Source organism: Pantherophis guttatus, chromosome 6 (genome assembly GCF_059756535.1).
Source record: "Pantherophis guttatus breed Tessera chromosome 6, ASM5975653v1, whole genome shotgun sequence".
Classification (NCBI taxonomy): Eukaryota; Metazoa; Chordata; class Lepidosauria; order Squamata; family Colubridae; genus Pantherophis; species Pantherophis guttatus.
In genome coordinates this window covers 37,425,244-37,439,921 of record NC_142068.1, presented here as the reverse complement: position 1 = coordinate 37,439,921, position 14,678 = coordinate 37,425,244, and the positions used below count along the sequence as shown (strand labels likewise).

Below are 14,678 nucleotides of genomic sequence, written 5' to 3'. Positions count from 1 at the left end.
GTTTATATGTATATGACAGTGGTGGGTTCCTCCCAGTTCAGCCTGGTTCCGCCGAACTGGTAGCGGTGATGATATGACATCACCGAACCAGTTCTGCCCCCACTCCCCCGAAGATTAACAGCCACGAAGATTCAATCCTCAAACCTTTGGGTTTGAATCCTCATCAGATACAAACCCAAACCCATCCCATAGACAAAATACAACCACCATCCAGAAGCCAGACCATGGCGGCATCACCAGCTGCTGCACCCCTCTACGACCCCCACACAAAGCAAACTGACACACGCCATGAACACATGGCAAGACCTCAAACTCGGAGCCAAACCAAAGCCCGAGATGTGCTCAGGACATTACATTAAAACACAAAAGACTAATGGGCACACATCAAGGACCTCACCCACACAGGATGTTACGAAACAGCTGACTAATCTGCAAATATTAACTCCATCAACCAATCAAGATGTAACAACACAGGCAACCAACCCGCTCACAGCAACAAAGCCAGTACCCCACACCTCCCCACCAGTATTTATAGAGAGACGGCAGCTCCGATCACACTTTCTTTGCACAACCACGAAGCCAAAGACAGCAGCCTGAAGATGACGAGTGAGACCTCATCGAAACGTCACCAAGATACTCTCAATCTTACATGGAAAAAGACCTGAATATACCAAAACTTTAAAATCTCGGGTGTTTTCTAGCGTCAACCCGAGATTTTAACTTTTTACATACACACACATACTCAAAAACTTGAGAAGACATGTGTGTGTGTGTGTGTGTGTATGTGTGTGTGTGTGTATGTATGTAGGTCTTTGGTTATTCAGGTTTTCTCCCACATAAAATTGGAAGTGTCTTGGCGACGTTTACGCAGGAAAAAACCCGAATAACCAAAGACCTACATACAAACATCCGCGAAAACCTCAGAAAACATATATATATGTCTTCTTAAGTTTTCACGGGTGTGCATATGCAAAAAATTAAAATCTCTGGTGTTTTCCCGCGTCATTGTAAATAAGTTGGTTAAAATGTTTAAAATTCTGGATAAAATCCCATCTTAAAATCTTCTAAAAATCCTTACAGAGCACTCTGCAAGGTCCTTTAAAACCTCAGCTAAAATCCTACCAGTGACTTTAAAAGTTTTTCTTATAACAACGTTTCGACAGACTCACAACCCTGTCATCTTCAGGCTCTTGTTTCGTTAGAAGCTATGGGTTCTCTGTTGCGAGAACCCATATATATATATTTGCATATATATGTATGTGTGTATGTATGTATGTATGTATGTATATATATATATATATATATATATATATAGTGCAGTTACTGAAACAGTTGCATTAGGATAACATATCTTTATTTAGAGTTACACAGAAGGCTAGAAAATATATAAACAAATAGGAGGCTTTAATTAGAAGTACAGATTACTGCACTCACGAGGCATGAAACGTTACTTTCAAAGGAGGCATAGTCTGTATAGACAGACAGCCTCTCCTGTTTTAAGTCAGATCTTATAGCCATCAAATATATAACAGCACTGAATGAATTTGTTAACGTATAATGTTTGTATAAGTAGGTTTTCCTTTCTTCTTTTTATCTGCTTTCTTTACAGCATTCTATTTGAATGAAGAGTTCTGGAGAACATTTGAAAGCTTGCACATTTTTGTGCATAATGTTGCTTGTTCCTATTTAATTACAGATTTTGGATTCAACTTCCAAAGGCTTGTCCACATTGCTGGAATCTAATTCCAAAAGGGCAGCCAAGTAAGACACAAGCTAACAATAACAGACAAGAATAAATGCTGAAGAAATGGCTTTTTCTTAATCATCCAAGAAAGTTCAGAACTATTTGTTGATTCAACAATGACCTGAGAGAGATCACATGTAGCTTTATATCCAACTGAAATAAGAATTTACATCAAATGCTATGGGTTAGATATATACAGTAATAACTTGTAAAGGAGAAAGGCTATATTTAGCACGATTACATACAGTGTAAAAGAGACTGAAATTAATTCTCTGAGTAAGGGACTTAACATTTGAGAATCATGACGACCTCATTTCAAACAGCAGTTTTAGCACTCAATCATCATATGGCAAGTAATGGAATACCGCTGAGATCTTCGTGTTTTAAATAGCCCATTGATTTTAAACTGCATCCATCTGCAGCACTATACTTGAATTATTACCAACAAACCAAGATGGATATCTTCAGTCAAAGCTTATTTGGTTTAAAATATATTATTGCAAATCAGGACTGTTAATCCAACATTATTTTATTTATTCCCTCGTGTTGCCAAAATTGTTTGTAGGTAAAAGTGAAAAGTTACGACACACATTTTAGAACTGATTTCATTTGAAGTTGTAGTTTTTAGGTTCAGGGACCAGGTAAACCAAGGGTGTCAAACTTGTGATGACATGTGACATATCGCAACTTTTTTCCCCTTCGCTAAACCAGGGGTGGGGGTGGCCAGAGCATTACGCATCCAGCCCATGGGCTGTGAGTTTGACACCCCTGAGGTAAACCATTCCATTCCATTATTGCTAACAATTGATATAAAGAAGTAGGACATTCTCTCTCTAATGAATATTAATCAACTATAACATGCTTGAAAAAGTAGTCAATATGTTACTGACAAATCAATTTGTTTTAAAAATAAGGAATGTTTAGCAATTAAAGGTATTTATTAAATGGGCTACCATCATTTTCTATGGGCTCGTAACACCAATATGTAGCAGGACTACTTCATGGAATGAAATACAGTGTGACATGTTATACAAGTAATGGAAAATATCTGGTTTAGATCTTAATGTACAGTCCTTGGTGCTCTCTGAGCTTGGCTCTTAGATCTTAATATTTTGTTTTGCTTAGCTCTTTCATCTCTTATCCTTTATGGTTTCTAGGATAATGGATAATAGAAACCACAAATTTGAGCTTTTTAATAGTGGTCAGTGCTATAAATTCACATTAAAGTGATGTCGAATTATTATCTTGTTTAGAAAAGGTCCTTTTTCTCCATGTCTTAAGAGAAAATGTGCATGAGCACATCGTACACCATATTATGTGTAAATTTTCACATTATGGAAAATTTACAGATATATGAATATATCATAAATCATATATTGAGCCTGTGGCTATATATAACCTTTGTAAATAAATAGTGAGAATAAATGTAACCATTATTTATTTAATTAATTTCTACACCCGCAACCTCCCAATGTGACTTTGGGTGGTTAAAACAATTTAATCTCACCTTGTTCCATCTTTCCATGCATACACAGTGAATAACATAATCTTCTGAATAGATGAGCTTTTCAGACATAAAAAATAAGATTCTTGATTATTATTCATAGTGAATATTAATATTCACAGGAAGTGCCTGTAGTACAGTGGACTAAAGCACTGTTATTAAAATCTGCTGCTTGCAATTACTGCAAGTTCAAATCTCACCAGGCTCAAGGTTGACTCAGCCTTCCATCCTTTCAAAGGTAGGTGAAATGAGGACCCAGATTGTGGGGGCAATAAGCTGACTTTGTATAAATATACAAAAGGTATGAAGGCTATTGCTTAACGCATTGTAAGCCGCCCTGAGTCTCCGGAGAAGGGCGGCATATAAATTAAAGCAAAATAATAGTAATAATAATTAGTCTAAACTGTTATATGATGGGACAAAAACGGCATCTAATGTATTCCTTGCATCATATATAATTAAAATAGGAACTTGATTTTCCTTTTTATCATGTTTAGAACACAATCAGGTCACCACATTTTTTATTGATAAGGAGTGAGAAGATTGAATAGCCACTATAAAAATGAATATCTTGCCAAGATTACTGTATTTATTTCAAACAATACCAATAAAACTAGAAAAAATACTTTGAAGAATTAAATAAAACAATATTAAAATATATTTGCCACAGGAAAAAAAGCAAGGAAAAGTTTGAAAATGTTGCAAGATTCTAAAAATAGAGATGGTTTCGGCTATCAGGTTGGGAATTGTAATATTAATATTAATATAATTGATATTAATGCAAGGAATATTGTTGTAAACACTTTGATTATTATTTCCTAAAATGATTTGTACCCAGACAACACACTGTTCAATTAAAATTGGAATCTTTGTATGTTATAAAACAAAATAAAAACTTAAATAAGGAGTGAGAAGATCTATTGCCAGGATCAATCAAGAAGTGGTTCATGGTAATAAAATGGTTGATAATCAGCCTTCAAAGTTATCATCCAAGGAATTCCTTAAATGCTAAAAATATTTTATTCAAAGCAACCAAGTATGCAAGTCAGCTTAGAAAATGTGATGCTCCTTAAAAAAACTAGTGTTAAGTACAAAGTGAACATGTCAGACTAACTTTTGTTCATAGTTCCATATATACATACATATACATACATAATACATACATACATACATACATACATACATAATCACTGCACAATTTAAAATTGTAATGGCATATAAAATCCAAGTTTTCATAATTTAATTAATTAAATGTTAGCTTACATTTGACTACTTGTTTTCCAAAAGTATAATGGTTTATAAAATATTCAGGAGAATGGTATCAAAATAATAAAACATTTAACATCAGATGGACATAACTCTGCCATTTCATACTTAAATTGTGATGTTGCACAGAAGTATATAAAAGATGGAATTTCCATTACAACACAACAAATGTTTCATTGGTTTCCTTTCCCCATCTCCCTGGGCATTCAGGGAACATATCCCTAACTCATTCTTCCAATCATATTTTGTTGGAGAAATTCAATCTTCCAAGACTTGTATTCCCAAAAAACTAAGCTAAATTTATATTGTCCCTTTTCCTTCCTGTCTTTGTTAAACCTACAGGATCACAAAAAATAAACTAAAGAAAGAACCAGAATCCGGAAAGCTGGAGAAAGCTAAGGGCTCATTTGAAAGCTTTTGACCATACTTAAAGGTCAGCTGTAAAGGAAGATCTAGAAACTAAAGAACACCATAAAAAATCAAAATGGTCCCAAATCTTCCATGACTTCTTTACTGCTGATTTTCTACTTCCTTGTGACTTAATAACTATGGTGAAATGAAGGTTTGAAATTGAGAGCAGAAAAGGAAATTGTCTGTGAAGAGCTAGGACTGACTCATTAGGTAATGAGGTGAAAACATAGAGGGTGAATTTGATGATGGACCAACTATGGAGGTCATGACATTGAGTTAATCTTTACCCATGCACTAAGAGCAGACAGCTTTTCAGCACTTCTGCCGCTAAAATCTAAAAATGACAATAACCAAAAGCAATATTTTATGAAGTAATTGATTTGTTTAGTATTTACTCTCGCAATTATTATTATTATTTTCTACTATTTTGCAGCAGTACTAAAGCCTTACCACAAGTGTGAAATGGGCATTGAATCAAAAGTAATAATGTCAGTTTGCAGATGTATTAAGTACAGCTTATTATATGTGGCTGATAACTGTTAAATTTGTCCCATTTCAGCTTAAGGCGCAAACCTATTAAATTGTTTGTAGGATATAGTTTAAGATATGAGATCTTATAATTAAAATACTTTTTCTAATAAAATTTTAAGCAAACCTTCCTTAATAGAGGTCTTATGCCAATTTTTGTTTTCTTCCAAAATTTAACTCAATATCTAAGACTTTCACTTAATGTTTTGAAATATACACAACAAAAAGCATTGCTTTGCAAGACTAGAAGAGTCTTGCAAAAATGCCAACCATATTTATATCTACTAGATGGGAGATATCTATTTCAGTGTTTATTTAAGGTGGAATTCTCAAAATGCAGAGCATGGAACTTATAGCAGCCCCAATAACAGAAGTCAAATTAAGCCAAGGCTACACACTGGACAAAATGCCATTGTAAAAGTAAATTTGTTTTCACATACTTTATCTAGAGAAAGGTATTATTATTGTTGTTGTTGTTATTGCTGCTGCTGCTATTGTTGTTATTGTTGCATATATTTATAAACCCATAAATCTGCCTAACTGAAATGTTACAGGGGGTCAATCTTTTCCGATCATAATGCATGGGGAGACATTACCTGATGATTCAAGTTGTGATACCATCACTATACTGTCACTATATTGTCATATACTGACAATTTGCTGCCAATAAACATAATAGCTGCAGTTGCTGTTAAATTTTTGCTCAAGTATTTATGAAAATAGATGTTTTACTATGTGGATGAGATGAAACAAGGTAAAGCTGGGCCTTGGGGGGGGTCTGGTCCTATTATTTATTCCTTGTACATTTCTTTCAGCTCTCATATTTCCTTTTCAATAAGTGGCACTGTCTCAATAAATGCATAACTTTGGTGTCCTGCTAGAATCATGCCCAGTGGTGGGTTTCTACCAGTTCGCCATGGGTCAGGAAAACCAGTAGCGGTGGTGGCGGGAGGCTCCACCCACCCACTCAGATGCTCCTGCGTGTGCGCAGAAGCATCACGTGAGTGTGCGCGCCCATGAATAAACTGGTAGTGACAGGATTTGAAACCCACTACTGGCTCATTCTTAGAAGAGTAGATGGAGAACACAGCCTGGAAACCATAGCCTTTGTCCACTTTTAGCTGGCATGTGAGTTGTGAACCTTCCTGGAGCAGGAGGTTGAATATGACTGTCTAATCCAACCATATTCAACTCATCTAAAGAAATTATGCTAAGCAAAGCTGCTTGTAGTACCAACTTGCATCATGGTGTCTATGTCATGGAATGGTATCCCTCTAAAAGACTGACCCTGAAGATTCAAAGCATTCATGTAAAGGTTGTCCAGTTGGGCTTCGGTTTTTCCATACAGTGCCAGGCTGAGTAGGGATATTGCAAGGTGGGAACTAATTAAAACTGATGTAATCTTGTCTGGCAAGAAGACCCACCAAATTCCTCTATTGTATGGACTATAGGCTGCATACAAAGCCTGCACAATTGCTTGACAACAGAAACCTCATCATTTGACTGCCAGCACAGTCTGGATGATCTCTGGAGGAGTCAGCCTCAGATACTTGATTGTTGCTGATTCCCAGGCCTCAGCCAGAGGAGGTTCTCATCAGAATTTTCTGAATCTGTTTCAGGTTGACAACTAGAACCTCCAAGAGAAAAGTTCATCCTAAATGGTGCTCCAGATCAACCTCCACAAATGCAATAAATGTGGAGAAATATTGATGTTTCACCACATTTATTACCAGGGTGTAAGCCTAAACACATCCATATAACTAAAAAATAATACAACTTTATATTTTCTATAGTTATTCCTACTTCAGTTACAAGTTATTCCTACTTGTTAATTAAAGCAACATGATAGGGGAACAGCTGCTTAAAATATAACTTTACTGTTGGGAATATCAGTAGCAGGACTCTTTCTATTTCCTACCTTCTGAAGAGTGGTCTTAATACAAGAGGTTCATGGTTTTATAGATAGAGCATCATGTATCTTATTCTATAACAATCTGTACTCCGTCTAAAAATGCTTAGAAAGTCATCTGTTATCTCACTTAAATTAAAATTTAAAGAAACTTTAGGAGAAACATTCTGGGATACATAAGAAATATTAATGAGAGGAAAGAAAGAAAGAAAGAAAGGAAGGAAGGAAGGAAGGAAGGAAGGAAGGAAGGAAGGAAGGAAGGAAGGAAGGAAGGAAGGAAAGAAGGGGAAAGATCATAGGTTCCTGGAGATACATATTACCAATTGTTGAGGTTTTGAATTGGCTAATTTGATATTCAGTCCAAGTATCAATAGTTCTACCAGCACAACACTTTTCCTCATGGAAAAGTGAAGGGCTTATGTCAGCAGATCAGCTTGAGGCATGCCACCTTTAATGTTTCATAATGATGTCACAAAACAATAAACCAAGCTAAATGCAGGGAAAATGATTTCAGAATGAAAAAAGAAATAAAAACCAAAGATCCCTGCTTAAGCAATAGTATGTGGATACAGTGTCATCTGAATAAAGGATTTAGAGCACCTTTTGAAACTTCAGCCAACCCAAGGAACAAATGACCCTTTGAGATTTTAAGAAGGCAAAGCTGAAATGCTGGCATGTTCTCACCTAAGATGGACAAAGCAAGTTTATAATCATTTACAATACAATAATTTGGACAGCTATTTCTGGAAAGGGCTTGTAAATTCAAACTACTTTGAAAAGTCTAATGACCGATTTCACTCAGTTAAGCAATAAAGCTGCTTGACTGACCTCAGGGTCTGACAGGTTAATCTATTCTGACCTTTGCTTTATTCTATAATGATGCTGAAAGATCACTTGAATAATTCACTGTCAGTCAACAATGGCTCTGTATTTCCCCTTTGGCAAGCAGAGGAGTCAAATGTGACTCGGTGCCAGATTTTCAGAACTATGTGGAATACTACTAAGACTATTTTCTTCCAGGCAGTGAAATAAAACAAATTGCTTCTTCCACACCCCTTCATCCCAGCTCCCCTCCTCTATTGCTTGCAGTTTAGAATACCAAACAGCCAAAGCAGATTTCTACCAGCCAAGTAACAATACATTTATAAAAGTGTGAAACCATTAGGGACAAACAAGTGGAAAAAGCTGCCTGTTGTTGTTTTGTTTGTGGTCTTGTATGAAAATTAGCTAAAATATGAAACATGTTCATTAGGAATAGTATAAAGCTCTCCTTAATCTACAGCAACACCTATTACCTGTTCATACAGAAATGAATGACACCATAATTTTATTCCATGTTTCTGTAGAATATAGGACCAGTTCCATAAAACAGAAATCATACAGAAACTAGGCCCACAAAACGGAAGTCTAATAGTGGCAAGAGATTGATTTATATGTCATTAGCTTGATCCTTAGCACACTGATCTCTTGCCAAACAGGGGAACATAATTTGGAACATAATGTGCCCAAAATATGATAATTTGAGCTTAAGCATTTTTCCCTGGAGATAAGAGCCCTAGATTGATTTTTTAATTTTATTTTCTTGGCTATCAATACACTTGATAGCATTAATACTCTTCCTATCCTGCTTCTTCAAACTCCAATTTTCACTTCCATAAACTATCACAGGTATCATACTGCCCACACAATACTGGTCTTTATAGACACAGACATATCATTGTATCAGAATATCTTTTCCAACTCTTCACTGATACCCTTGGAAGTCTGCAGGATATTTTGTGACTGGTGATTTCTTTACTGTTGATAGTCAATCAAAAAAACAGAAACTACTCACCAGTTCAACATTTTTGTTGTCACTACTAAGCATTGTTGCTGTGCCCATTGGCACTAGTTTGCTCTTTGTTATATTTAATTCTGCCTTCTTCTGCTCTTGGCAATCACGTTCCACATTCATTCTGTGTGTCTGTGTGTGTGTGTGTGTGTGTGTGTGTGTGTGTGTGTGTGTGTGTGTTTCCATTCTGCAGTTTTTCTACTTCTCTATCAATAAAGTTCAAGACTTCAAAGTGATTCCTGATTTTTTTCCCCCCTGAAAATTGTGTGTTAACTGGTAACCAGTTAACTTTTTCCACTTTCTTCTTTAGCTTTACTTGACTGAACTTGACTAAATATGTCTGTATTAGCAATGAAGAAAACATTGCACTGGCAGAAACGGATAAAATTGTCTTCCTGCATTTTCTTCTTTTCTGTTTCTAATTTTGGCATTCCAAAGTTAACCATAAGTGACATGCTTTTTCTCATGTTCTTGTTCACAAATTTCAGACTGAACTTGTTCAGAAACTTCATCAACCACCTCTTCTTCTGCATTAGTGGTTGAAACAGAAATTTGGATAGCCATCATAATAAAAGTCTGCCTGCAAAATTTAACTGATTTTATTCAATTATAGACAGCATTGTACCAATGTACTGTCCTAGTCATATATCCTTCATCATCATGAAAGCAGTGCCATTCCATTTTTGTTTCGCATGACTTGAATAATAATCAGTGTGTTTTGGACTGAACACATTCAATTCCAGTCCAGTTCACTGAAGCCTAAAATATCAGTGTGTAGATTATTCATTTCATTTGCACTGTGTTGAATTTATCTGTGTTTATGCGTCCTATGTTCCATCTTCCCTCTGTGGTCGCCTTTGCAGCTTGGGTTTTCTTTTGTTATATGGCAACATCAGCAACTAGACATTAAGAAGATTTTAATCTAGTACTATTATCCGCTTTTCCTCAGTCCTATCTGAAGGGCCCATCATCCAGTACTATATTATTCATCATTTTATATCTTCTACCCATGTTGTTTCCTTGATAAAATACAGGAGTGTCTATCATTTCCTTCTCCCAGGCAGTGTGAAATAATGACTTTGCCATTATCACTAATGTGAACATTTACTCCAACATCTTCCTACATTGCTGCTGCCCACCACAGAAGCCTGCTTGCTGTAGTTGGGTAGTCAGGATGACCTTCATACCTTGAGTGACCCTGTGGGAATATATAGGCTTGGCATTCACTCTCAGCAATTATCCCTCCCAGGAATATCCCCTTGCCACAAGAAGGCAACATAGAAGGACTGGGGACAGGAAATGAAGAACAGAGTCTATAAATACAAGTAATATAACTTGTATTCTTTTTTAAAGAAGGGAGGCCACCTTAAAATTGTACTTTCTCATTAAGTAAAAATTGTACTTCAATTTAATGCTTTTCATCAAACTATAATGCTGAAAGTATTGAAATGATTAGGTGACAAGCGTTACCTTACCCAGCCATTCCTTAAACCACAGTTCTAGATATATGACATTGCACAATATTTAAACAGAACTTGTATTTTCAGAACTGCATCTCTGAATACTGGGGACTGATGACAATGTTAGAGAACTGTTTCTTTTATATCATGTTTTTAGGTTTCCACCCTTATCCTGCTCCAAAAGTCATTTAAAATCTGGCTTTCTCCCAGGCTTTGGGGAATCGTGGTTTTAGAGCCTTTGTTGTGTTTTTATAATATATGTAGTATATTTTGTCCAGGTAATCATAGTCATGTCTGTTCTTTTTATTTATTCTTTTAAAGTATATGGCACTCATAGTCACTTTGGAGTCAGGCATCCTTTAAAATCAATCAATCTGACTAGTATTACCATGTAGGAAGAAGTGATATAGCAAACATGATTTTAAATGTTTAAATAAATGGAAATGTTTTATCATAATATCAGCGTTCCTACCTTGAAAAGCTGTTATGTGACCAACAATCATATATTTCAGTTCAAAATTTAGAGTCTGAGTGTTTTCTATTCTTTCTCTTCTAACAGCTGCTTGATAATTTTCTTCCATTTTCTTAGTGCAACACGTTGGTGATTTGTGTTGGCAAATCTGTAAACTGGAATCTGTACCAACAAAAAATAAAATGAAAATATATTTAGTAAGACCAGTAAAGACCAACAACATTTCTTACTAGCAAAGTGTTATCAAAGAATAAAGAATTCAAACCTTATGCACTGTTTAAGCACTGAATATTTAACCCTTGCTTTATTTGATGAAATGAATCTCTAATTTTTCAGGGGCTGGGGAAAATATCTGAAGGTACATGAATTGAGAAATAGAACTGTATGAGTGTATGCCTTTTTTTTTTTTTTTACTCCTATTAGAATTACACCACCATCATAATGCAGCCAAGTTGTGCTAGTAATTGCAAACTGTTCATAAATACATGGGCTACATATGTTTATTGGAGGCCTTAGCTCAGTATTTTAACATGTAGTAGCATGAACTGCCAGATTACGCTAACATGTAATATATAGCAGGAATCTTACAAACTTTCTCCAAAACACAACATCAAGTTCTTTTTCATTTAAGTTACATTCTCCAGAGTTTAAATTATTGGCTCTGACATAGATGGCTGCTCTTTTTGTTACAGAATCTTAAATCCATATGGTGGGCACTGAAGTAAACAAAGCGGTATTAATGAATGGTACAAAACAGACTATGTAACCTTTCTTCATCCCAAGACTATGTAACCTTTCTTCATCCCAAGACTGTATATCATGAAGACATGGAATTTCTGCAGGTGTTCCCACCTATGCATCTCACACTGGGTTTGATGAAAATATTTATCTTCAGGAAAACTATTAATCACCATACAAAAAAACAGAAGAAACCGTGACACAGAGACCCTAGCAGCAGTCGGTTGCTAAGATTCCTTGCCCCATTAATTTCTTGGACAAACACATAGAAGGGTGAAGAGAATATCTGCAGACTAGGGCCTACATATAGCAAAAAGATTGCTTCTAAGTAGAATGTAATAAATCTTTTACATGCCAAAGAGCACAATGTAAAACAAAGAGTATTTAAAGACAAAACATAGAGCAAGCCACATTCCCAGTATAATTTCTTGAAGTCACCATAAGCATCCTACTGTAAATATGAAAACTTTGGTTCTTCAGTACTAGCTTTGGGAGAGAATATTTCACTACTACACTCCAACATACGTTTCTTTGTACTTAATTAGTCTGCTGTTGAAAAAATTAGCAAAATCAAAGATGGGCAACTATGTGAATTTAATAATTAGCAATAATTTGAAAAAGAACAACATTCATACTGCAAAATTTAATGCATAGCATACCACCACAGATAGAATAGATGAACAGGGAAAGGAGATGAGGAAAGGAGAAAATCCAGACAGCAGAATTACTGAATGGCACATTGCCTATTACCACTCAGAGGAATTCATACCAGATTTCAAGCTGCGGGCACATCTGTACGCCAGCTTGCAAAACTGCTGGGTCAATGCATTCAGTGACCCACCTTTCTGCAGATGCTGCCTTTAGAGTCAGATTAAACTATTCAAGGCAGCTAACTTGAATGAAGATCTCTTTTGTAATGGAAAACTTCCCAAAGAAAGACAAATCAGTTGATTCTCAGAGATAGTAATGAATCCTAATATATATATATTAGTACTGAAATTGGACAACCAAAATCTACCAGAACTGGAAGTCAAAGACACTCACTATGCAACTTGAATGAAAATAAATATTTAAATGCAAAAATATGTTCACATATTATTATTTTATTAGAAATAACATCAAGATATAAAATCAGGATATAATTGTTGATTCATAAAATAGAGTATGTCACAGTCAATTCTCAGTTATGCTAAGCAAATAATTCATATTTCTAGATACATTTTTGAGATGTAAAAAAAAAAACCAGACCTAGATAAAACACTTTAGAATTTTTTCTATTTTTCTATATAACAAATTACCTGTACAATTCAATTGAAAAACACTGAAATCTTTTAGGGAAGAATAAAATAATAATAAAACTAATGGGATTGCATAAGTTTGCACACCCTTTATAAGTAGGGATGTCACTGGGTTCAGAAGTAACTAATCACAATGTGATGTTAAATAATACACATCTGCCATCAATTAAAGTTGTCAGTGTATAAGAATTCATGAATTGGAATAGACATGGCAACAGGTCAGCCAATGGGGACTGTTTGGTGACTCAAACAGTTTGGAGCCTGGGCATGGCTTAGCTTGACAGTTATGTATAAAAGAGTTGGTTTGTCCTTGCATTATTGCCGCTGTATTATGCAGATTCTGTACTTCTGGATTCTGAGTTCTGGTTCTGGCTTCTACTGCATGGGTATTGTGCATGGGCATCATGATTTATATTACTGTATATAAAGAAGTTTCTTTTATACATGAATCCTGGTGAATTAATTACTTGTGTGCTGGTTGGATTGCTGCAAACTCTAACAAAAGTGACTCTGACCAAACCCACATAAAGTTCAGCTGTTCTAGTAGGATTGACTCAGTTGCCTCTTACAGCAAAAGATATGGTCTGCAAAGAGTTTACAAAGAATCAAACAGGTCTAATTGTTGGAAGGTATCAGTCAGGAAAAGGGTACAGAACAATTTCCAAGGCTTTGGATATACCATGGAACACAGTGAAGACTGTTGTCAACAACTGGAAAAAATATAGCACAACAACAACATTACCAAGAACTGAATGTCCATCCAAAATCGATGGCAAAACAAAAAGAAAACTGATCCAAGAGCCTGCCAAGAGGCCCTCAGCAACATTAAAGTAGCTGCAGGAAACTTTGCCAAGTACTGATTATGTACTACATGGGTTGTCAACTATCTCCATATTCTTCTTATATCTGGGCTGTGAGGTTGGGTGGCAAGGCATAAGTCTTTTCTTGCAAAGAAAACATACAAGCCCAGCCACATTTTGCCAAAACTACATCAAGTCTGACAAAAGCATAAGGGAAAATGTGTTATGTTCTGATGAGACCAAGATTGAAATTTTTGGGCATAATTCCAAAAAGTATGTTTGGTGCAAAAACAACACTGGGCATCATCAAAAGTACACCATACACATGGAGAAGCATGATGGCGGAAGCTTTATGCTTTGAGGCTGCTTTTCATTAGCTAGAACTGGGAATTTAGTCAAGGTGGAGGAAATTATGAGCAGTCCCAAACATCAGTCAATTTTGACACAAAATCTTCAGCCTCTGCTAAAATGCTGAAGATGAAGAGTTTCACTTTTCAACATGACAACAATCCAAATCAACAAAAGAATGGCTTCCCCATAAAAAGATCAAACTTTCGGAATCCAGTTGATAATTTCTGGAGTTGACCTGAAGAGGCCTGTGCACAGGGGATGCCCTCGCAATACAATAGATTTGGAGCACTTTTACAAAAATTCTCATGGCAAGATTTGCCATGCTGATAAGCTCCTACCACAAAAAACTGAATGCTGTCAAAAAAA

The 14,678-nt window shown here is 35.7% G+C and overlaps 1 protein-coding gene across 2 annotated transcripts in view; it reads right to left on the bottom strand.

Annotated features, from left to right (window-relative positions):
* The window catches only part of LOC117678425 (glypican-5-like), a 311,301-nt gene that overhangs the window by 274,567 nt on the left and 22,056 nt on the right, over positions 1–14,678 (bottom strand). For both annotated transcript variants that reach the window (XM_034439494.3, XM_034439495.3), the window contains exon 2: positions 11,126–11,287. In XM_034439494.3, coding sequence (XP_034295385.2) covers positions 11,126–11,287 — 162 coding nt within the window. The remainder of the gene's footprint in view (positions 1–11,125; positions 11,288–14,678) is intronic.